The 17,370-nt window shown below is 43.1% G+C and overlaps 1 protein-coding gene across 2 annotated transcripts in view; it reads right to left on the bottom strand.

The window, feature by feature from the left end:
* The window catches only part of IPO11 (importin 11), a 604,534-nt gene that overhangs the window by 389,344 nt on the left and 197,820 nt on the right, over nucleotides 1–17,370 (bottom strand). For both annotated transcript variants that reach the window (XM_068249679.1, XM_068249671.1), the window contains exon 16: nucleotides 17,005–17,131. In XM_068249679.1, coding sequence (XP_068105780.1) covers nucleotides 17,005–17,131 — 127 coding nt within the window. The remainder of the gene's footprint in view (nucleotides 1–17,004; nucleotides 17,132–17,370) is intronic.

Below are 17,370 nucleotides of genomic sequence, written 5' to 3'. Positions count from 1 at the left end.
TGACCTCGTTTACTGCCTGCTCCTTGTGTACCGTGATTGCTCGATTGTTGCCGACTTATGCTTTGTCCTGACTGTGATTTTGTGCCTGCCTTCTTGTACTGCGATTGGTGTATATATTGTATATCTTTGTCCGGTGTATCTGTGTGTATATATCCTGTATATATTTAGGTAGATAGATAGATAGGGTTTGGGGTTTTTGCATCTTGCCTTGATTGTATAGTGTGTATGTATGTGGTGGTTGCGTTCTTGTATATAATTGCCACCATATTCTCTGACTGCTGTACATAGTGTTATGTGTGCTGCTGCATTGATATTGGATAATACTGTATGCACGATTGTAAATAAACCTTCCTGCATAGTTTATTCCTGTCTCAGTGTCTGTGTTGCTGCAAACTGCAATCAATCCCAGTTTCTCCGTTCAGGCTCATGACAGAACAACATCAGAAATCACATCATGCTTTGCACAGCATTAGGGGAAAAATGCCCGGGCAGTTTTTTCCTGTGCAGCTAAAAATGAGGCTGGTATAAGAGAAAAAAAGTTCTGATGCTGTGAAACTGTTAAAGCGGTATCGTCACCATAAAAATCAAATTTCAACAGCAACTGGTCTGAGTGTAATAAGTGATAAAGATGCTAATCCTGCATTCAAAACTTTTTCTGCTGTTATGATTTGGAGTTATCACATACTTAAGGAACACTGGCCCTTTAGTAGTCATGCCAAAGAATTGCATGCTGGGGGTTCTTTTTATCTATAATCTATTCCTCCTCTTCCCTTTATTTCCCTGCCAGTTTCTCATCTGAAACCTAATCCCCTACTCACTTGTGTTTACAAGCAAGGCTGAGACAACTCAGCGATTGGAGGAGACAAGAAAAAAGTAAAGGGCAGAAATGACATCACGAGTTAGCCTTAACTGTGGGCAAAAGACATGGCCCCCACCAGGAACAGAATTCTCGTAATTTACTATATAACATTCACTGAAATCAAAACGTGGACAGTATAATACATGTGTTATGTAAGTAGATGAAGTATTTATCTACTTATATATGTGTGTGTTTTTTTTCCCCTGGCATAGTATGGCTGATCCTACTGCTTTAAAGAAACACCAGGCCTTTCAAGTGCTGCTGAGTCAATTTTTAGTCTGGAGGTTCACTTTAAGTCAAAATGTATTTTGCTGTCAAAATCACAGGGAAAAAAAAGAATTCACATGAAACTGAACTTGCATAATGTGATCTTCTGTGGAATAAAAATGAAAAGAACAGTCTTTTCATAATTGTTTAATATCAAGGTTAAAAGCTTATTTGACAAACAAAGTGAGCAAACCAAGAACATTGGCAAAACAATTAAAAATAATTGCTTGAGAAAACACGAGCGCAATTCTGGGTCAGCGAGCGCTCTCGTCTTGCGAGCCTTTAGATGCAAATGACCGCACACGTCTGAAAGCCACAAAACAATTAATTTATTCTGCTGGTACTTGAACTGTAAAAACCTCTTTACATTCTGTATGAATTAAAGCCCTCCTTCAGGTCTCCCTTCTTTTATACATATGATAGAAACTGTGAATTAATTAGCGGTGCTCTGGATGCTGGATGTTTCTTCTGAGGCTACCATACATTGTAATTTTATTGCACGGACCAGGTCTCTGCGGTCAGCATCCAAATTCCTGTTCCTCCCACATTATCAGCCATAAGAGGCAGTCAGTCTCTATTATGCATATGATAAATTTGAATTACCATATTTTTCAGCATATAAGATGAATTTAGGCTTAGAGGGCAAAAACCAAGGGAAAAAAAATACTAAACATGGTGTGTCTATGGTCCAGGAGCATCTTTTGTTCTCCCCAATTATTGTGTCCCCCTTGTACCTTGTGTCCCCCCCCCCATGTGTGTCCTTCTCCTGCTGTCCTCTGTGTGCCCTCCCCTGCCCCTTGTATCCCCTCCATTCAGCCTGTATAGTTACAAGCAGCGGCTGACCTGATCCCTCGGCTGCAGCGACGATCACAGACCTCTCCTCTCCCGCACTGCTCCCTTAGTACAGACTTCTGCTGATGACCAGCAGAAGCCAGCACTAGGGGAGCAGTGTGGGAGAGAAAAGATCTCTGATCATGCCTGCAGCTGATGGATCAAGTCAGCCGCTGCTTGTAACTATACACGCCAAACAGAGGGGACACAAGGGGCAGTGGAGGAGGACACATGGGGACAATGCAGGGAGTCCCCGACATTGCGGCGGGTCTCATCGGTGGGCGATCGCAAGTCGAGAGCTCCCTGCATGGGAGTCCCTGCATGAACTTTTTCTCTCCCTTTTTGGGAGAGAAAAAGTGTGTCTTATTTGCTGAAAAATACAGTAAAAAGTAGTGCTCTGGATCTTGTACTTTCTTTTCCCTTTGAGTCGGCATTGTCATTTTATTTCATGGACCAGGAAGGTCTCTGGTCAGTATCCAAACTCCTCTAGTTATCTCATCATCACCCGTAAGAAGTAATCAGGAAGGACCTGGAAGGGAGCACCAGCCAATGTTTCTGTGTTCTCAGATCACCTGACCTTGTGCACCTCCGCCCTCTGCTGGTGAGCTTAGTGGGCAGCACTGAAGCACAACAGTTCAGCCGAGGCTCATCTCCCAGTCCCTGCTCGATGTGTAGAAAAGCATTTCAGGTTTCCTACATCTTAAGGTGGCCATACACACATCAATTCTCTCATTCAATTCCTGGCAGACTTGATTCATCTGCTGGGAATCTATTCCCCAAAATGTAAGATCGATCGATTTTTTGATTGATTTAGACTAGAAAGTAACGATCGGAAAGGATGGGAAAGTTAAAACAATCAGGGGCGGGGCAAGAGGACTGGCTGATCGATAGCCTAGAGTCTTGCTCTGCATCAAACAGTACAACTCTGCAAGAATGATGTTCAATAGATTCAGTGCTGGAATCTCGTTTTAAATTTTCCATTCTGTCCAAGTGATACTTCTGATCGATTTTTAGTCAAATCGATCGATCTGACATTCGGGGGAATCGAATCCCAGCAGATGAATCGAATCTGCCAGGAATCGAATGAGAAAATCGATGAGTGTATGGCCAACTTTAATGTTATGCTTGGTACACACAATACAAACTTCTGACATATTTACTGTCAATCACCTATTTCCAACATGTCCGATCTGATTTCCGATCAATTTTCTATAGAAGTTAATGGGAAATTGATCGGAAATCAGATCGGACATGTTGGAAATAAGACAAGACAAGACAAATAACATTTATATTGCGGTTTTCTCCTGGCGGACTCAAAGCGCCAGATCTGCAGCCACTAGGGCGCGCTCTATAGGCAGTAGCAGTGTTAGGGAGACTTGCCTAAGGACTCCTACTGAATAAGTGCTGGCTTACTGAACAGGCAAAGCCGAGATTCGAACCCTGGTCTCCTGTGTCAGAGGCAGAGCCCTTAACCATTACACAATCCAGCCACTGAAATAGTCCATCTGACAGTAAATAAGTTAGAAAATTGCATCGTGTGTACCTAGTATAATGCCGTTAATCATTTATATCATTTATATGATAGACAGAGTATGGTCAGTAGACTGTGGCTCTGGAAAGATAAGACAGCATGATAAGTGTTTCCAGAGAAGATATTGATTTTTGGGAAGAACAGTGTAGGGTTTAAAGGATAAAAAAAACCTAGTTTCAATGTTTGTTTACCTCTACACAGGAAGGAACAGCGCACTGTGTCCAGAGAGTATAAACGTGTCATTATTTGCTGATTGCTGTCTGAATGCACTGTACTGACTGACATTAGTGATCCTGTGGTGACACAGCATGGACAGGCAGGCCGGAGGGGAGGCTGTGGAGAGCAGGTACCAGGCTGTTGCTGCAGATCAGGGGATTGTGAGGTGTGTGGTACATAGGCAACTGATTCAAGCATCGTACACATAGGGAGTAACAATCCAAAAAAAACGAACGATGAACGATTTGTCTATCAGATAAACTACGGCTTAGGGAACTATAAACGAATGATCCACGATGGTGCTGGGGCATTTTGAACATGATGAGTGGTGTCCGATTGATGAAATGTAGGTGACAACCCTCAGGCCGGTTTCAGACTGTAGGGGCCGCACCGCAAAAAACAGGCCTTTAGGGATTACCGTGTTAGTACGTCAAGCAGGAAGTGACTCTCAATTTATGAGAATTAATTAATGATGTGTGCGGAAGCACATTGCTAAAATATGCTTCCGTGCATGCGCAACGCAAAAATCTGTGACGAGTTTTTTTTAATACACGGGTGTTGCCATAGACTAACATGACTTCCGGTCCACCGCAGATCGCCGCCTGGCAACGTAGGTATGCGTTCGCGTTAGATGGGGCACTTCTGGCGCAGCGTACCACACTGTGGGTAGTGCGAACTTCCCCATAGACTTTCATTGCCAGGGGGTGGGGTGCGGTAAAAATACTGCACTGCACCGCCCCAGTGTAAAAGGGCCTTCAAGAACCGGAAAAAGGAAACCGAATACACCAGGAGCACCATATAGTGTAGCATTTCCAGGCAATTAAATAATGTGTGAAACAAATACTGTAGTAGAACCCCGTTATAATAATGTCCAAGGGAACGGGCCAAGTATACTACAGTATATCAGAAGCTTACTACATCAGAAATGTTCTTACTCAAGCATATAAAGTATACTACGGTACTGTATCTTAATTCAGTCAATAATTGGGTGTCACTTTTTTCTTTCAATGCTTATAGAGGAACTGTCACAAAAATCTTAAAATGTAAAACACATACAAATAGGAGGTACATTTCTTCCAGAGCAAAATGAGCCATAAATTACTTCTCTCCTATGTTGCTGTCACTTACAGTAGGTAGTAGAAATCTGACATTACCAACAGGTTTTGGGTTAGTCCATCTCTTCATGGGGGATTCTGAGCATGACTTTTATTCTTTAGAAAGACATTCCCTGAAAAAAATGTATACAATGATGCTGGACAGCCTCCCTGCTCACCGTACACTTTTTTGGCACTTGGACCGAGCAACTGCCATTCGCTAAGTACTTTTAAAAATAAAGAAAACCCTAAGAACCCCCTATGAGAAGATGGGCTAGTCCTAAATCTGTCGGTAATGTCAGATTTCTACTGTGTTCCCATTCATTCATGTCCCGATAACCGGCGGTAACTATAGTTCCCACTCCCATTGAGTAATTTTTGCAGCCCTGGAGCTTCAAATGAAGTTTCCCATGGTGTAATTATACTGCACCTGGTTTAGTAAGTAGTTAAAGCTGTAAGTAATCTTTTGGAGCAAAAAAAAAAATGCTGAGTTTCAGACCACTTTAACCCCCTTGGCGTTATGATTTTTTCCGGATTTTAGGGTCTAAAAGAGGTGCAATTTTTTTGCACCCTTTCAGACCCTAAAACCTGGGGAAAAAATCCTGCTGCCAGGGAGATCTGGAGCAGTTTTACAATCACTCACCTCCCTGGATCCAGCGATGCAGTTATGCCTCCATCCTCCAGGTGGTGCTGCAACTCTTGCCGACTGTCGTCATAATGACAGCCTGCAATCTCACCAGGGGGAAGCAGAGCCTCGGGAGGAGAGGAAGAATAATGGCGACCGACGTTGGGCTCCCCCGGGAGGTATGAAGAAATGCCGGCTGCGCGCTGTACTCTGCACACAGCCTCCGGCAGCTACCCCGAGCAGAGGTCGGGATTACCGCTCTTTGCTGTGGTTTTCCGCCCCGACCCTAGCTCGGGATTACCGCCAAGGAGGTTAAGCATCAACCCATGACTTAAAGTGGGATTACACCACCAAAACTAAATTTTCAGTAACTACTCTTAGCTACATAAAACAACATTTGAAAGCATTCCCAAGCATCAGAGCTGGATCAACCACAAGGCAAACCTAGGCACTTGCCTAAAGGCTGGAGAGAGTCTAGGGACCAAAAAAATCCAGGTTATCATCATCAGCGGGGAAAAAACTGCTAACTTGCCAAGGGCCTAAATGTGTCTTAATTCTTTTCTGCTTAGCATTCCCTGAGTAAAATGGTTTCCTTTCAGAGAGCAGTAGAAGGTTGCTTAACTCTGGTCATCTGTAAAGGCAAGAATCTCCCTGTGCCTGTGTCTTCACTCTGCCCCCTTCTTTCCTGCTTAAAGGGAACCAGAGAGGATGAAGTATACATACCTGGGGTTTCCTCCAGCCCCATATGCACGGATCGCTCCCACGCCGACGTCCTCTGCTGCCTGGATCCGTCGGTACCGGGTCCCGTCATTGCCGCGAGTCGGCCAGCGGACACGGCCAATTGTCTGCATCACAGGATGCTCTCTCCATACAGTTACGCATGCGTACGGGTATGGAGGGAGCCCCTGTGATGCGGACAATTGGCCGCGTCCGCCGGAAGTGACGGGCCCGGTACCGGCGGATCCAGGAAGCGGAGGATGGCGGCGTGGGAGCGATCCAGGCTTATGGGGCTGGAATAAGCCTCAGGTATGTATAAAATCATTTTCTATTTTGGTTGGCCATTCCTCTCCGGTTCCCTTTAAAGGGAATCTGAAGTTAAAATAAACTTATGAAATAATGATTTGTATGTGTAGTACAGCTAAGAAATAAAACATTATTAGCAGAGATATGAGTCCCATATTGTTTCCAGTACAGGAAGAGTTAAGAAACTTCAGTTGTTATCTATGCAAAAGAGCTTCTGTGAGCTCTGTGACTTTATAAAGTCATGGACAGCACTGTCTTTTGAAGCGCTTATCTCAACTGCCTCTCACTGTTTTTTCTTGGTTTATGGTTTTTCTGCAGAGAAAAGTTCAAAGGGTCAAAAGCCTGCTCCGTGAAATCATTTAAAATGCTGAGTGTATTGTGGAAACTGCAATTATTAGAGAATGATACAATGTTATAAAAAAGCGATATGCCTGAAAATAAAAATATGACACTATTTTCTTTGCTACAAATGTTCTATTAATTACACAACCAATTCATTATATCATGAGGGTTTTTTTTTTGCTTCAGTGTCACTTTAAGTGACTTAGCTGTTGCCAGGGCGATGTGTCTATTTAGCAGAGGGAAGGAGGGGGAGTAAGGCAGAGTGAAAACAAAAGCACAGGGAGATTTTTGCCTTTGCCGATGACAAGAGATAAGCAAGCTTCTACTGCTCTCTGCAGTTAAAAGAAAGGATTACAAACAGGTACATTTTCAATTGTTTTGCTATGTAACTAAGAAATCACTGAAATTTTAGTTTCGGTAGTATAACTCTACTTTAAAACAGATTCTTTAAGCGAATCCCTTCGTACTGCTGACTATTCCAGACAACCATGGAGCTCCGCCTTCTCTTCTGTTTGGACAGCTCATGAACAGAGAGAGATGTCAACCACCGCACAAACAATGTTGCAGCTCAGAAGAACATCAAGTATTTATTTTTGATGTCTCTGTAAATATGGCAATTTATTTTCCAATTACCAAGTCAACAAAAACATTAGAGAGCCCGTGGGGACCGGCTATACTTGGCTCTCTGTATACTGCTGTGATAAGCAGACATTGTTAACAGCAATAAAGGGATCCGCCGGAGTAAGGGAGAACAAAGCTGTCCAACGAGAGATGGTGAAGAAAGGCGCACTGAAGACTGCGCACCACTGAATGTGGCACATCTGGAACCACTGGGGAGGGCTTCCAAGATACACAATCAAAGCAAACGGCTTATTTCAAATATTTATCGGCTTCAGCAGAAAAAGCCTGCATTCTGTCACAAACAAAAACTCATTAAGGATTCCTAAATATAATATTGCAGAGGACCTGGTAATAAAAAAGTTATTAGCAAATAAATTACATGATGAAAACCAATTACTGAAATAGAATTGAATTAAAAGAGAAAGCGGTTCTAAGTGTATGGGCAGTTTCCCAATTTTTCTGCCTTTATTTCCCTAGAGCATATTTGACATTAAAAAAAAAAAATCTAAGAAAACTTTTTTCAGCTCTTTACAAAAATCCCCAAAAGTTTTCTTAGGGCCATGCCATGCATGGCTATAGGGATTCGGTACGTCCGGCAGGGAACTGCACACCATTACAGGTATGGGCATAGTTTCCTCCCCAGACTTCGCCTGTGGGAAACCGCTGCAGAATCAGGACACATTCCGCCCTCTGCATAATAAACAGCCTAGGATCAGCCTCAGTGGAAGGGCGGGCCAACATAGCAATGCATATATATATATATATATATATATATATATATATATATATATATATAGATAGATAGATAGATAGATAGATAGATAGATAGATAGATAGATAGATATCACGTTCACTCAGTTTAGGCAGCTTCACAGTTTAAAACAAAAGCTTTGTTTATTTCAAACAAGAGTCTGGCATCTGCCAAAAGTCAAACAGAAAACAAAACTGCAGCTTCATTCAGCAAACCAAAATTATGCAGTTCACTTTGCAAGTCAAACAATAGTCCAGCTTGTCTTCAGCAACCAAACTTTGACCCTTTTGGGACCGGCCACCTAACCCCCTTTAAACCCCCTTCAGGACCAGGCATTTTTGCAGCAAGGGGGGGGGGGGGGGCACGTTTGGGGGGTCAGGCAGCCGGATCCCTGCAGGGTCTGGCAGGGCTGTCTCCCCCCTGTGTGGCCAGGTGTCCCCCCTTGTCAGCAGCAATCACTCACCGTCCAGGCTCCAGCGACGAGCCGCGGCGGATCCCTCCGCCACAGCCGGCATCTCAGCTCCTACTGCCGCTCACTTCCGGGTCGTGGCTTGATGACGTCATCAAGCTGGGACTCGCGCTGACGTCAGAAGAAGCAGAGATGCCGGCCAGAGCGGTGGGGGGGGCGCCAATCGTCGAGGAAACGGCAGGGAGGTGAGTGGATCCTCTTCTTTCCCCGATACCGCCGCAGGTGTCAAATTGATCACTACGATCCGCTGGCAATCGTAGTGATCACCCAATGGCTGCTGATTACTGAGGAGAGATGCCAGCTGTCATATGACAGCTTAATCTCCCCTCTCCGGGGCGCACGATTGCGTCGGGACGGTTCGTTAGCGCGGACGTTGAATCAACGTCCAGTCAGAACGGTAGCACCACCTGCTGAACGTTGATGCAACGTCCGTGGACCCCAAAAGGTTAAAGTCTTTGCAAAAATACAGTCCACTTACTGACACACCTCAGGGTCTTTCTTTAGCAGGCCTGCCTTCCCTGCAGCTCTGGGAAGTACAGCCAGGAGCTTTGCCCACAGCCTGACACAGTTTGTATCCCAGCTCAGTAACACACCTGCTCAGGAGATCACTTCCCCTTCCTTTCCCAGAGCTCAGTCAAAATAAAGCCTCACATGCAGCTGAGGTTAACCTCTTGTGTGTCAGTCAGAATTTTAGCTGAGGCTATTACCAGACATTCCCTGGGGCAGAATGGAAGAGCCCGCCCAACCTTTCCCTTCCATTCCAGAGTCCGGGCCCTAAGCAACTAAAGGAAGTGCAACCCTGAGGTTGCAAACTATCCTGGACTCCTTCCTCAGCTGTATGTCTAGGGGGAGCCAGAGTCAAAAATTGGAGAAATATATCTCCCAATCCAGGACCCATCCCTGGAGTCCTGCACAATAAATATATATAGAAAGGGTTTCTGATATGCTGAATTACCATAGCAGTGGGTAAGCTGAAGAGTGTACTGCATTCCAGTACTTGTCGCTATGGTTCCTCTTTAACCACTTCAGCCTACAGCTTCGAAAATCTTATGCATCCGAGCAATGTTCACCTCCCATTCATTCGCTAATAACTTTATCGCTACTTATCAAAATTAATTGATCTATATCTCGTTTTTTCCGCCACTAATTAGGCTTTCTTTAGGTAGTACATTTTGCTAAGAGCCACTTTACTGTAAATACATTATGACAAGTATTTGCACATAATGACAAGCTAGCAAGCTGAAACAAGTGCTTTCGAAGATGGGTGTCTCCATCAGGGCTGTGGAGTCGGAGTCGAGGGCAATTTTGGGCACCGAAGTTGGAGTCGTTGGTTTCATAAACTGAGGAGTCGGACGATTTTTGTACAAAATCCACAACCCTGTTAAGTATTAGACTAAGGAGTCGAAGTCGAGGAGTCAGAGCCATTTTAGGTACCCGGAGTTGGAATCGGAGTCGTGGTTTCAGAAACTGAGGCGTCTGAAGATTTTTGTACCGACTCCACAGCCCTGGTCTCCATACGCGAGTGCACTCAGGCATGTGCAGCATGGATTGGCCGCCTTCACAAGCACTCGGCGACACAAGTGCTTCTAAATGCTTCCGAGGATCCCGAAAGGCATATTTGACCAGTTGACAAAATACATGCAATGGGAGTGACCGCGCTGGAACGCAAGGACCATGGGAGATTCCTGGCTAGGGTCAGTACCTATTCAGTAAGGAGTTCAAGGCAAGACTCCCTAATACTGCAGGGTGGCCTCTTGAGCGCACTGTAGTGGCTACAGCTCTACAGTGCTCTGAGTACGTCAGGAGAAAAGTGCTATACAAATGTTCGGATTATTATTATTATGAGAGGAACAGGAAGTAGGATCCAGAGCCTTTCCTCTCCATACTTACCTTTTTTTATATTTTGTTTGAGTTTTACTTTAAAAAATATGGCATTTCCCTTGAAGTTATCCAAGAAGCTTATTATAGTCTTCGTATCTATTTTGCCTTTTGAATAAGTGATGTATGGCCATGCGATCTAACCTCCGACTCATCCAGGTAACGTTACACACTCGTAGTTTAGCGAAACTTTTTACCAAGTGACAGCTCGTACAAATCTCCCTCACTCCCCAAGACATCCAGAAGTGGCTGACAAAAATCACATTAGTAATTTGTGTAATTGGCAAAACGTTGTATCGTTTTGTCAGCATTGTTCATGACAGCCTGCATAATGAACACATCTCACAGCGACGCGCTCTTCCTCATTAACTAACTGTCAAATGCTTCCTTTAGGATTGCGATTGGATTTCTGTAACTTGTTATGCAACGATAATTTTACTATTTATAATGACACTAATTGAAGTAATAGGTGCCCAACCATAATTACTCTGTATTTGGAAAGTGAATATTCATAACAGAGGTAACCTAATGCTGAAATGTTAAGTTGAAAATGAGTTTATTTTCAAGGTATTAATATTCGTACTACAGACATTGGCTGTCACTTGATGGCACTGCTTGTCATGCGGAAATGTAAGGTGCCGAACGGGATACGTTACCTGATCTGCCACCTCATACCTCTGGAACCTTCTGTTACTGCACAAAAACAAGACACTTCCTGTTGTTATGTAAGGTCACATGGCAGTAGGCACCTGTGTGACATATGTGTTGGATTTTAAATAGGAACTAATCTGAATAGAACTATTCTGAATATAGAAAAAGTTCCAAACGGTCTGCAGCACACAAATGCTCTTTTATTAAGCCACAATAAGTTACAATAGCAACAGTTTTGGGTGTCCCCACCCTTTGTCAAGATTGGCAAAGTGTGGGGACACCCGAAACTGTTGCTATTGTGACTGACTGTGGTTCAATAAAAGACCATTTGTGTGCTGCAGACCATTTGGAACGTTTTCTGTATGCTTGAATACACACATCCCTAACTGAGGGAATACAAATGTGGAGCTGTTGATCCCCTGTGTTGTACTATTCTCAATAGATAGATAGATAGATAGATAGATAGATGGATGGATGGATGGATGGATGGATGGATGGATAGATAGGTATTAACATTTTTCTTAAAGAGGAACTGTAGTGAAAATAACATAGTGAATAAAATTGCTTATATTTTACAATTTTCATTTATAGATTATTTTGCCGGTTTTTGCCCATTGTAATATTTTTTCTCTGTGTGATTTACATCTCCTGGTCCATCTTTAGTTCTGCCAGGTGATCTTTGTTTCCAAATAAAATATTGTCACCATACATTGTACTAGGGACATAATTTAAACGTCGTAATAACTGGGACAAATGGGCAAGTAAAATGTAAAGGTTTTATCAACAGTAGCGTGTTTTCTTTTAAAAACTATAATGGCTGAAACCTGAGAAATAATGATTTTTTTTGTTTTTGTTTTTTTCTTTTAATTATTATTCCAGCTTAAACGGGTTCTAAAACAATTATTAGCAAAAAGTACCACCCAAAGAAAGCCCAATTTGTGGAGAAAAAAATGATGTATAGGTCATTATGTGTGATAAGTAGTGGTAAAGTTATTGTTGATTGGGAGGAGCACTGAAATTTGAAAATTGCTCTGGTCCATGAAGGGAACACAATCTGAAGAGGTTAAGACGCCAGTGCTGAAAGACAAGACTGCTAACTACAGAGCTACCATGATTCCATCATTATTCTACTGAAGTTGTATTCTTGTTATGAAGCAATGGTGGAGTAACTCCCTTAGGGACGTTGTGATGTGCCTCGGTGGGTCTGGCAGCACTCCAGATCAGGATCAATGAAGAAGACGTCTGACCGGCACCATCAAATTAATGCTCTTTTATTTCATGAATGCATAACAGCAAATACAGTGAAAGTTTCAAATCTGACGCTTCTTTATCAAGCTTAGCTGAATGCCTAAACTTGTACTGACACAACAGCAGTTTATATAGTGAACATGGTTAGGACCCAGCCAATAGCATGAGCAAAAAGCTTCTTAACCAATCACAGGGGTCCATGCCTAGCCGGACCTGATGGGACACTGCTATGCTGAACAACGAAAACGTCTTCACATGTCTTCTTTATACTCTAAAATGTACAATGTGATAACTTTACCATAGTGGAACCTGATCGATTTGCATAGATTCTTAGGCCCCGTTCACACTGCAAGCGTTTCCAGCCGCGTTTTGGAAACGCGTGCAGGTGGCCGACACGCACGACATCAGACATTGCATAGAGTGCAATGTCTGATGTTCACACTGCATGCGTTCCGGACCTGTGCGGTCCGGGAACGCATGATGCATGCATTTTTTGTAAAAACGCATGGCTGTCCCATTCACTTTTCAGTGATGGGATCAGCCACGCAACGCATACGAACGCGGATGGCGTGCGTTCGTACGCGTTGCGGTCCGCGTTCTGCAGTCTGAACAGGGCCTTACATAGCTATGCACAACGCAGTTGATCAGCTGAGGCAATAGCAGTCCAGTATGTAGTATCCTTAGCTGAAGTCCTTGGTAGATCTACAGATGAGGAATATATGAAATTATTAGCTGCAGTTGTAAAGTCAAGGAGGTAATGTGATGACTTGTACAGCTGTTATCTCCGGGGTACCTAAAAAGTTATGTAGGTGTCACATATGGAAAGTGAGATTAATCACCATTATCAAGCATGCATGCAAGGATTCCCTGAACTGCTCACATATGCTCACACAGTCTGATAGACCAGCAGGATTTATTATGTCCCTTGGAGTTTAATACAAGTCAGGCCTCAGAGGCATTCTAGAATATATGAGATGTCATTTAGATGTTGCAAATTATATTAATCTTAGCTGCCATTTTCCCAGGCTGGAGCAAAAGTTAGAGGGAGTAATGTGGGGATTTCCATATACTAGTTTTGTAGGTTCAGGTTCATCCAGGCTAATGCTGGGGATAGCAATGTGAAAGTAAAGAATAGAGACTAACTTTTGGTACGTTGGTTCATTCAGTACATTTTACTGATCATCGTAAAGCGGTATTAAACTCTGACATAATATTCAATAAAAATGTTTTCCTACTTTTTATAACCCATACAGTTATCATATTTGCTTTTGTGCGCAAATAGTATGATTCATTTAGAAATTACACATTCCCAAAGTACAGTTTATTTGCTCTGAAAGCTGCCATTGCATTTTATTCATAACTACAGTATTTATATATTGTCATGTACCCAGTGATTTTTTTTCTGAGCTGTCTGCTGATCTGTACACCTTAAAAGGTGCTTCAGCACTGCAGGGAATGTTTACATCACTCTCAAATACAATTAAGTAAACACAAGATAATGTCATCACCTCTTCGGATTCGGATCTCACTGCAGGGAGCTTTCTATTGAAAAAGTAAGTCGGGTGTTTAATGGTTTGAATGCTGCTCTGCTAAAAAAAAAAAATGGTGGTAGTATATTATATGCTGTAAATATTATTTTAGAGCAAAGAAGAAATGTTGGGTTCCATACCACTGTAACATCTTCGCCATATCTGGACGCATATATCCGTCCAGATAGGCAGTGGTGCTGCAGCCGTGTGGTGCGCGCGATCGGGCCCGCTGCCTCCCGCTGCCCCCCCGATCAGTGAATGGGAATATAATTCCCATTCACCGATCTAAGTCCCCGGCAGAAATACTGACGCTTTCTCATCAGAGAGCGTGGTATTTCTGCCCCCAGGAAACTTCTTCTCTTCATTTTAGTTCCTAGATGCGACATCGTTCGCATCCAGGAATTTTTTGAATGTGGCCATCTTGTGGCCAAATAGTAAACTGCACCCACATACCTGTATTGAATAAAAAAATACATTATATTACATCTAAAATTGGCTATTTACCTCCCAAACTAAAATTACCCAAATACATTTTTGTATTAAAAAAAAAATTAAAAAAATTACAATTAAAAAAAAAAAAAAAACTACATAAATAGTTACCTAAGGGTCTGAACATTTTAAATATACATGTCAAGAGAGAATCTTAATAAATTTTTTAAAATTATAAGCTTGTAAATAGTGATGGACGCAAATTGAAAAAATGTACCTTTATTTCTAAATAAAATATCGGCGCCATAAATTGTGATAGGGACGTAATTTAAATGGTGTAATAAGCGGGACAAATGGGCACATAAAATGCATGGGTTTTAATTACTGTAGCATGTATTAATTTTAAACTATAATGGCCAAAAGCTTGTCATAGCTTGTCATTATGTGCAAATACAACACAGCCAATCCCAACGTGTTTCTTACAAAACTAGTAGACAGGAGTGCCATAGTTTGCTGCCAGCCTAAAATGAGAGACTTATCAAGCACATCTTGGATATCTCCCTAAAGGATACCAGCTCCCAAATGAATATGAGAAACAGGGGGGAGCAGGCATGTATGGTGAGGTGTCCTGATGCTCCCCCCCCCCTCCCCATTCTCCATTCTACCCCCTACGCTGCCTGTAATTGCACTCTGGCCCTGTCTTCTGGTCCGCCGGGTTGGGCTTCAGTACACCTGCGCTGGCCGGGCTGCACACTTTCTAAAGTAAGCAACAGAGGCTGGGAGCGATGTGCGCATGACGTCAGGATGATGCCATGCGCAGAGCGCTAAGGATGATGACATGAGCAGAGCGCTCCTGGCCAATGTTTCATTGTTCAGAATGCATGCAGCAAGGCCAGCGCAGGTGCACTGATGCCCGACCCGGCCGACCGGAGGACAATTACAGGCAGCGGAGGGGGCAGAATGGAGAACGGGGGGGGGGGGGGCGGTGAACATCAGTACAGCTCACCATACATGCCTGCTCCCCCATTTCTCATATTCATTTGGGATGTGGTATCCATTAAGCTTTTAACATCCCCAACCAAGGTAACTTACCTCAAATAACTTTAGGCAGTGTTGTCTCAGCCTACTAAACTTGTGCTGCCTAATGCAGCGGGTCAGGGAGCGCTTCATATTTACCTGTTCCAGAAGCTGGATCGGCTTCCCTCTTGCACCACTGAACTTCATCTTCTGGGTCCCAAAAACATGTCATGTGATTGGGACCTAGAAGAGGATGTGGGCATTACAGTGCTGCCCAGTGGAGGAAGAGGAGAGCCAATCTAGCTCCTGGAACAGGTAAGTATGAAAGCGCTCCCTGCGCCTGCATTTTAGCCTGCCAGGCTGGGGAGGCAGAAAAAATGCACAACAAAATTTAAATTAAACAAGGAAAATGTTAACTAAATTCAGAGTGGGGTTTGCAAGATGTTTTCCAGCCCAGGAGAACCTTTAGTTAACTCGAGGTAAAGTTTTAGGCAGCATTCTACATTTATTCTTTCTCCCGATGCCCCTTTCCCTTCACACAATGTTTACTCAGAAGAAGGCTTTACATTGCGCACAGACAGAGCAGGGAAGAAGGAAGGTGTACCGCCATGGACAGGCTCTGATTAGAGGAGCTGTGACAGCAGGGCCAGGCTGAGGAAGCGTCTTCAGCAGAAGCCATGTCAGCTCACGTGTTTTATGTATATACTGGCCGGTAATGAAGACACCCGATACTCATTAAACACACTTCTTCTATCATTGCAGCTCATGGTTCCTCCCAGTTTACTGCCAATTATTCCATTGACTGAGCCTTTGACACCTGATATCTATTTCCAGCCTCAGCAAAGGCATGGCTGCCACTCAATGTAATGAGCCGTAGCACATTAAAACATCATCCCGCATTAATTCCTTGTGTTACAACAACATCCTTGAAAAGACAAATGCGGATAAAGAAGCCACTTGTGGATCAGGCTGCCGGAGCAGAAACATCTGTTTAATGATCATTTATATATTGGCTTGTAAAGTGTGTAGCTTATCCTCCGGCACAACACCAACATAATAAACTCCCGGGGACTTCGCAATGAGAACGGCACGAGAATTCTTAAAGGGAACCTGTCATGAAAAGGAAAGAGGGAGTGGAAAACGTTGCCTTATTTTTCTTGTGTTTTGAAGAATACCCACGTCCTGGCAGAATAGGCAGAATATTAATCTCTATTTAAGAAATAACTCAGGCCTCCCTGAAAAATATTCTGCTGTACTTTCTCCAGTGAGGGTCATAATAAAACTTAAAAAAAACAAAAAACAAAATTAAAGCTTGTAGTTACCTTACAATAGGTTAAATGCGTTGATGGCATGATTCTACACTCCAATGGGCTACCCCAGAAGCAGGGCCTTTATTGTTTGGTGTTAATGCTGCCTCCTGTACACAGGACTAGACTTGCCATGATCCTTAGTGGTAATGTTTATGTGTTAAAGTTGACCTGAACTCTTGTACAGGACAGAAGGCGAACAGAGAGAAATTCACCCTGTGTGTTGTTAGAGAGTTTAGCCTGCCTAATTCCCCCTCGTCTATGACTAATCACAACTGCAATTTGTAAATGTACTCTTGTCAGTCAATGTACTTACCACTAAGTCTTGGTCTTGTAGCAAATTCAGAATGGCTTCATACAGCAATGGTCTCATATCAGACTTGAATTTGACAGACACCCATTGCCCAATCATACAAATGACTCTACGCCGCAGCAACTTGTACCTTTAAAAAAAAACACAGCAATATAAAATTTCCCAAGAAACAGTAAAAAAAATAAGTATTGTACAATGCTGGGTACACACGTTGCGATTTCCCGCTTGATCCGCGGGATCGATTTGATTATTTCCAACATGTTCGATCGGGTTTCGATGGATACAGCCATCGATTTTGCATATTAAGTATGCAAAATCGACGGCTGTATCCATCGAAACCCGATCGAACATGTTGGAAATAATCTAGTA

Source organism: Hyperolius riggenbachi, chromosome 1, assembly GCF_040937935.1.
Source record: "Hyperolius riggenbachi isolate aHypRig1 chromosome 1, aHypRig1.pri, whole genome shotgun sequence".
NCBI classification, from domain to species: domain Eukaryota; kingdom Metazoa; phylum Chordata; class Amphibia; order Anura; family Hyperoliidae; genus Hyperolius; species Hyperolius riggenbachi.
This window is presented reverse-complemented; position numbering and strand designations above follow the sequence as displayed.